General features: G+C 27.1%; 1 protein-coding gene across 1 annotated transcript; it reads right to left on the bottom strand.

Annotated features, from left to right (window-relative positions):
- Positions 1–479: 479 nt before the first annotated feature.
- Positions 480–6,733, bottom strand: LOC107167143 (UDP-glycosyltransferase UGT4-like). Its single transcript, XM_015516054.2, has 5 exons — positions 5,857–6,733; positions 2,204–2,793; positions 1,235–1,460; positions 929–1,148; positions 480–836 (listed from the first exon to the last, which is right to left on the bottom strand). Exons 1-5 carry the CDS (start codon positions 6,089–6,091, stop codon positions 578–580), a joined length of 1,530 nt encoding a protein of 509 aa, XP_015371540.1. The 5' UTR covers positions 6,092–6,733; the 3' UTR covers positions 480–577.
- Between the last annotated feature and the right edge of the window lie 1,987 nt (positions 6,734–8,720).

Genomic DNA, 8,720 nt, shown 5'->3' with positions numbered 1-8,720 from the left:
AAGTAGCCTGTGTGTGTGTGGTGTTTGTTGTAACTGGTATATCGGCCGTATAAATGTTGAATAGATCAGGAGAGAGGTCGCTGCCTTGGGGCACACTAGCTTTAATACAAAAGTGTGATGAGTATGATTTTCCATGTCGCATTTTGTAGGAGCGGCTTTCAAGGTATGAGCGAATAATTAGATAATATAATAATTATATGATATGGTGCAGGTATATTATTAACTTTATAATGTAAGTTTTCGAAAACTTACCTACTAGACAGAAATGGCATGATTTGATATTTGGCAGAGGGTCTAACGGCATATCAGTCTATAATCCATAATATTTCTCGCTGTATTTTATAGATTTAAGTTTTTAACTATAAATACGTATGATAATAATATGTTATTATATAATTTATCTATTACTTGAATTTCAGATATTTGTGATAGTATATAAATGTAATTTGACAAGGATGAACAAATTCAAAATTATCTAGTTTAGTATAAATTTAGCTTGTTATAATAATGCATTTATTGATTAATAATTTTGAAAACAAAAACAAATAGGTATATATTATACTATTTATAATAAGTTTTATAGTTTTAAATTTTTAGAAATAACTTTTAGAAATACAAAATAACACAACCAAACAATCAGTCCAAAAGATAGAAGTACAATTAATATTATGTCAAACAAAAAATACTGTAAATCATTTAACCCTATGGAGTCACTTTTTAAATGTCCAGCTCCGCCATGCCGAATAACATATTCGACCCAGTAAACAGCTCGATCTAGGGGTTTCATAGGTTGATCTTTATACACAAGACTCTCTATCATTGCCTTCTCTTTAAACCTAATTTAAAAACAATTACGTTAAACATATATAATATTATCTATTAATATATTATCTAAAATAGTATTAGTTAATATAATTTATAGACATACGTGACATCGGACAACACTTCTTCAATGGCATTCCCAAAGGATTCTTCAGTAATTTCAAAAAAATTCACTAATTTACCATAACCTTTTTCCTCAACTATTTTCATGTTGAAATTTTGTTCAGCAAAAAAAGGTACGCCAACTACAGGTTTTGCATTACAAACAGTTTCTTCTAAGCTATGTAATCCTCCGTGAGTGATGAAAAGTATTACATTTGGATGAGCTATATGTATGCGTTGTGTAATATAAAGATTAGGTGAATTTTTTGTATTAGTGTATAATTGGCAACAATGTAGTCAATATTATTACCTAAAATATCTCTTTGTGGAAACCATGAACCAGTCATAAAGTTTCGAGGCAGCTTTATATTACTATCTTCAGATATCCATTTTATTATTACTTTTTGTTTTAATCTTCCAAGGACACTGATAAAAATGTTCAATTTGTCTTTAGGTAAGTCATTTAAATTAACTAGTGTACCAAAACTAAAAAATATTACTCCTTGATCCGCTGCATCTAAAAATGTTTGAAGATTCTAAAATTATAAACAAGAGTTGTGATTTAAAAAATAGTATAGTTAATATATAAATAATAAAAAATGTTGTTATACAATAATTGAATAATATAATTGTTAAATCATATATACATATTAATAATTATACACATATATAACTGTATATTGACGTAGGTATAAATAATAAATCAATGAGCTTTAGAGTTGGTATCAATTTCAAATTTCAATTTATCGATACCTAGTTACAAGTTATAAATCTTAATCATACATTATATGGTATTTTAACTCAAGAGAATTATTGTGAAAATCAAAAATTAACTTTTCTGTGTTCAATTTAACTTATGTAAAGAATTATATAAGGTGCCTACTTTAATTGCATGCGATAGATAATATATGTACTGTCATATTTGTTAGGTAGGTTCTCGGTATTTATATATAAATTAAATATTAATATTATATACATATCAACAGATTACAGTTTACAATATACCAGAAGGAGAATGACATCAGTTACCCACTTCAGAGTGTACGTTACGTATACTACAACGGTCGGCAACTGGCGGACCGCGGTGGAACGCAGAAAGCCTCCGGACCGTTGACATGTCTTAACACTTTTTTTTCACATTACTATTACAAAAACATAAAGATTTGGCAACAATTTTTTTCACTGGACCTCATTTATTTATTATTTTAATCTTCCGGCCCCCAATAGAAATTACTTGCTAGCTGACCCCTGGTATACTATATATTACCTACCAACTTACTTTGGTCAAAGGTTTCGGGTCTTTGATGTGCATTCCACCCACTTCAATTATACCCGGAAGGTATGGTCTTGATATACCAATCGCATTATGAGAGTTGACCAGTGTTAGGGATACATTGTTCAACATATGCTCGAGTGGAGGCCTGGATTGCCAACCCCTGTACTTGAGGTATGTGTTCATCACCTCCTTCGTTTTGGGTAAATACAAGTAATTTTCTACATATAATTGCATGAAACCAGTAATAGAGTTCTTTAGACGTTCGATGAAACCCATGTCGCTGGTCAACTGGGTACACGCATCCGGTATGTAGGAAAACGTGGAAGGGACATGTAGCCATTTGCTGATACTAGCCCAGATCATCGCCGGTGCTAGATTAATGACGGGGGCGTTGAATTTATGACCCATGGTCACAGCATACTCTTGACCGAATGTCTCCACCATAACCAAATCAAACGAGTTTGAATTCGATTGAACGAATTGTTTCATATTTCTATGCGACATGACCATTTCCGACAGTTGTATGCCAATGCGCCATTTCAACTGAACCGATGTTATAAAGTTCATGCGTACCAAATCCATTACGTTTCTCGCTGAAATAAAACGTATTATAAATCCATAAATATCTTTGTTGGGATGATTATAATAATAAATTTCTACATTTAATAATATTAATATAGGTATTCATGAAATTTGCGTTGTCTGGCTACAGCTGCAGTGATTATATATACCTAGTATATATTTTATACTTTTTGGTTACAGTAAATCTATTTATGAGAATCTTTGTTTTAAATTTTCAATTCTTAGTTATATAAATTGAACATTTTTGAGATTTTGTCAAAATTTTAAACTTTAAAAAAAATCGTACTTATATGGATTTTTAATATTTATCATTCAATTGCAACTATAAAACTTATGAAAAACCTTGTATTACTTTTTCAAAGTTTTTGACCCAATGAATAAAAATGTAGGTATAACTAAAAAAAAAATTGAAAATGCCTATAGTAAATAACTTAAAACGAGTCAAAATATTTTGTAAATTTTATAATGCAATGTCATTGCAACTTTTTTATAGTTGGTGCTAATTTTTTTACAGGTCATTTCAAATCATAACATTCATAACCAACTATAGGCCACAATTTGTTTTTTTTTTTTGGGGGGGGGGGAAGTGGGGAGAATTTTTTTAGAATATTTTTATAGTTTATTTAGTATAATGTCACATATATGTTATGTTTAAAATATCACAATTATTACTATTTTAGTCTAACTATTTGTACTTTTGATGTATTTATGTTTATACTTATTTTGTGGTTACCAGTGGTATTTATACTTGATAAATAAATTTACAAGTACCTTAATAATTAAATACCTAACCGAACCTAATCTAGCACACAACAATCTGGCACTCACTTACTCAAAATACATAATAATATAAGCTAGCTAAATAAAACCTGTAATTTATTGTATGAGTACCCTACTCACATGTCACATGGCACACAATAAATAGTTATATAATTACTAATTAATAAATTAAACACATTAACATGATATTTTTCTATATTAAATAACGAAAAAATATAAAATATATATAGTGTAAAGCAATTAGATGTATCAGCGCATGTATATTTATTGTTGACAGGCCAAAGAAGGCGTTTAAAAAAAGTTGATGCAAATGTACACCTTGCATCCCTCCCAAAAAAAAATAAAAATAAAAATAATGACGCCCCTGTTATATAATGTATAGAAAATTATAAAATAAACGTTAGATGAAAATTTCAAGTAAGTGCCTATGATTAATAGATTTTGAATAGGTGACAACAAAATAGATAAGAAATTGTCGTATGACTCGTATGAGAACGTTATAATTAACAAGTGATAGGAATATCCAATTTAAACGCTCGTAAAAATTAGTTTGACTTTTGGTAAACTATTTTTTGTTAAATGTAATCTCTTGTAAAAATTTCAAACATGAGATAAACCGGTAGTTATAAAAAAAAGCCAGGAAAAAAAATCAACGGAAAAAAAGCCAAGAAAAAAATTCCAAGGAAAAAAAAGCCACGGGAAAAATAATCCACAGAAAAAAAGGTATATGGAAAATAAGCCACGAAAAAAGAAGTTAAATTACAATAATTAAATATACCTATAACTATTAAAATTAAAGTATTATTTAAAAATTATTTACACATTATTGGTCAAATATATAAAAAATAATTATAATTAAATATAAAAAAAAATAAAATTTTAAGTACCTATTATTAAATTTTTTTAAACATTGGTCATATTGAATACATATATATATATATAATTATTCATACACAGGTTATATGTTAATTAATTTAAAATTTTTAACACAGTTGATCATACTGTATTATCCGTATTCATATATAAAAATAAAATTGTTAATATTATAATATACATTGAATAAAAATAATATAATATTTTGTGGATATTATCTTGAAATCAATTAATTTATGTCTTACACCCTAGATATGTATAAGTATAATGTATATACTTTGTATAGGGTGATTCTTTTTTAAATGTACATGTTGCAGTATGAAATACATGCTATCTTTAAATAAATAAATTTATATATATTTTTTTAATTTAAACTTTTTGTTTAATAAAATCAATACATTCATTGCTGTTTAGAATCTAAAATATATTTATTACTTATTATATACATATATATTGAATAATAAATAATAACATATAATCTGTGCATTAATAATTAAATATATATGTATACAATATGACCAATAATGTATAAAAATTTTTTAAATAATACCTTATTTAATACTTTAATTTTAATTGATATATATTTAATTATTGTAATTTGGCTCTTTTTCCGTGGCTTATTTTTCCCATGGCTTTTTTTTTCATACATAGGAACATTCTTATAATTTTCTAACTAGAAATATTTTTCCAATTTTAATGATTTGATGAATTTTGTCAACATTTTAACTTCAATCACTTATACAAAATTGTTGTGACTTTACGCATAAATTATTTTTTAATTTCCACCAACAACAACTTATAAGAAACATTGAATTATATTTTAGTTTTTGGTTAGAGAGGAAAATATTTTATCAGCAATAGTAAAAAACTAATATTAATTATTATTTAGAAAATTATAGTAATATTTATTACCATATAGTGTTAATAAGAATTGCCAATATAAACACATTCAGTGAAAATTGTATTATGTACACGATATATTTTTTTAAATTGCTTCAAAAAACCAAATTTTAATTTTAGATTCTGAGCGGAGTGAGGAATGTAAATTATTTTGTTTTTCTTGATAGATATATTATATCATTGAATTTAAATTTAACACCATAAAATATCCTTAACATAATATACCTACTATTGTAACCTACTGTACAGCAGAGTTGATATTATTATTACTAATGAGTAATGACTATCACATAACAGAAAATCACTGTTGTTTAGTATAAAAATAAAAATTATAAATTAAAAAAATCATGAATTGGTAGCTAAACAAAATTTATCGAGTTTGTCATAAATATAGTATGTATTATTGTAAATGAAGGTACATATTATTAATGTTTTACCTATATCATTTTAATTTTTAATTTCAGCTGTGTACATTTTAACTTGTAAGTAAATAGTAAATACTTAATTGAACGTTCACGAACCTCTTGTTTTGTCAATAAAAGGCCCTATATCTGTATAGTTGGCAACTGGATGATCTAGAGGGAATGAACTGACTACGGTTATATTGTGCCCTCGGTTTGACAATTCTTCGAACAACGGTTGGAATCCGCGGACATGGCTTTTAATCGGTAATGGCATGAAAACCAATATATTTGCCGCCCTTGTAACGATGGTGGTGATAAATAAAACCAAACAAAAAACCACGCTTGTTAACATTTTACGCGTAAATAATCTAAAATGTGGTTCAGACACGGAACAGTCTTCTTTAAACACTTGTGTGTTAATAAAAAAATTACAAAAATTTTGTTAAGTAAAATTATTTGCATCGTTCGAAGTCAACCATATTTGACATGTCGACAATTAAGAATAGATTGAATTGATTGATATAAATGTTAAGTCATCTTCACGGTTATGTATTTTTCAAACTGATTTGATAATACTATATTATGTAGCAAGGGCGAAGACCTCGACGGAATAAATTACGTAACATAATAATAGTTGGTTCAATTTCTTTTCAAGCAATAAAATATTTTGAAGTTTAGAATTAAATTAATGAATTCATTCACTTAAGCTTGCTTAAGTGTTGTATGTTATGACTTATGAGTTATGACTAGAGCCTGGATTTGTATGTTTTTGCATATTGTTTTCCTTTTCAAGTTTTATATTTTTGTTAATAATCTTCACGGATCATAGTAATTGGAATCCACTGCAGCTAATTTTTATTTTCCATATTTTTGCATATTTAACCGTAAATGTGTATTTGTTGCATATTACAATGAATGATGCGCGCGCTGTCCCGAAAAAAATTAGTCGGTGTAAGAGTGGTAGGACGCGAAATTAGCTACACAGCTTAACTGTTTTATAATTTAAGACACCTACGTATTATATGTAATATGTGATATAAACATTAGAAATAGTTTATGTAATCACATCGTTATCCTCGATAACTTTTAAGTTATAACGATGTAACACATTTAATTTATGGAAAATACACCTTTACTCCTCCCATCACAGTAATATTAAGGTGGGGAACATGGATAGTCGCTGCTATACTACGCGGAATATTTTATAAAATACCAAAAGGTAATTGAAAAGCTCGCAGAAGACGACGCACAACGTGACATAAAAATACTTGATATTATTAAATATAGATTGGTTGTGAATGAATTAACTATTAACATTTATATCAACTCATTTGTCATTTTTAGTTGAAATAATTGATAAAATGATAGATAAATTTCAATTCTTGTGGAAAAAAATCAAATCTTAGATTTAAAAAGAAAAAAGTCACTCAAATGTTTTGAAAATTTTACTATGTCTAGGTAAAACTAATACAAGTAAACAGCCCAAATTTCAAGTTATTACGAATGTTTTTAATCGAATTGCAATAAAAAAACTACCAAAATTAAAATGTCTATAAATAGCTCAAAAATAGCTAAAATTTTCCGAACTTTAAACTGTAAGGAACAAAATCTTAAATACAACACAACAGATTTTTTGTTATTTTTCATTTGAAGCATTATTTCTGGTAGAAAACGTCGTCCGTAACTGCTTAATATTATAAAATCTTGAAATCGTACGTTTTTCTTCTTTAATCGCTTTTATTTCGAGTACCGTTTCAAAAATCGAAAAATTACCTCTCTAAAATACTAGCTCAGTAACATTACCTTTCAGAAAAGATGTTACACTTGATATTTTTGAGCAAGTTTAGAGAGAGAAAAAGTGTTTATAGAATAAAAAATAAAAATAAATAAACATCATTGTAAAACCAATACATTCCTCGTTCCGCTCAGAATCTAAGACACAAAATATGCTTTTTATCTGAAAGTTTTTGTTTAAAAAGTGAATTAGTATAAAAAATATATATATTCCTAGACATAAAGGGACAAAATTAAAAACAAAAGAACAGCTCATCAGAAAAAGGTTAATACTCTAGAAATACATAAGATGAAACTGATGTAGTCATTTTGTAGCTAAAGTGTAGAATGGGTAGATTCATATTATGATTAAGATCTCATCTTTTGGAGATTAAAGCTTAGGTACTTAATTACATATATTGTACAGACAAGTTTTGGATTCAAGAAAAATTAAGGAAATAATCAATTTTTTTTTAACTTCCAAAAAATTTGATTTTTAGAATACCTATTTACCTTTTAATAATCAGCCGTTCAAAATAAAATGATATTTTCTCCAAAAACAAGGACCTAAAAGTATTAATTAAAATTAACAAAGTATTGTTAGGAAAACCGGAAGCAGTTGAGCTAGATGAAAACTATCACGAGCTCTTTTAAATTTTCCCCAATAACTTCGGTTGATTGTGAAAGATCATTTTTGATATACAAGCATTTATTAACAGTTAGACGGCATAGTTTTACCGAAGAAAAACTTGAATATCATTTAATAATTAATTTTAACTATAAAGAATAAAAACACATTTTGAGTTGCATATTTTATTTTATTTTTAAACAGAAATATTTATGCATTTATTTGTATATGCTCTTATTTATAAATTTATATTTTTTTCATACTTAATAGAGCGTGAGTCTCATCATCTCTCGTGTGACTCTTGACACCAAGCTTAGAGTAAAATTAATTCAAATAATATAAAAAGCACTTCTCAAAAGTAAAATCCTATTTCTTAATGTATACCTACCTGAACAATAATGCTCTGTGTAGTGTAAAAAATGAATATTCCTTTATTTGTTATAAAATTAAAAAAGTGTTTTCATTTTATAAACATACCTACCTATCTTAACAATGTGGCTCACTTCGAAATAGCTTCATAAATTTGCGGCTCCCAAAATTAAGGTTAGTGACCACCCCAGCTGTAATATGACATATTTTG

Source organism: Diuraphis noxia, unplaced genomic scaffold (assembly GCF_037042655.1).
Source record: "Diuraphis noxia isolate RWA-SAM2 unplaced genomic scaffold, SU_Dnox_SAM2 contig0002, whole genome shotgun sequence".
In the NCBI taxonomy this organism is placed as follows: domain Eukaryota; kingdom Metazoa; phylum Arthropoda; class Insecta; order Hemiptera; family Aphididae; genus Diuraphis; species Diuraphis noxia.
Note: the sequence above shows the minus strand (reverse complement) of the source record. Positions and strands in the feature narration are given on the sequence as shown.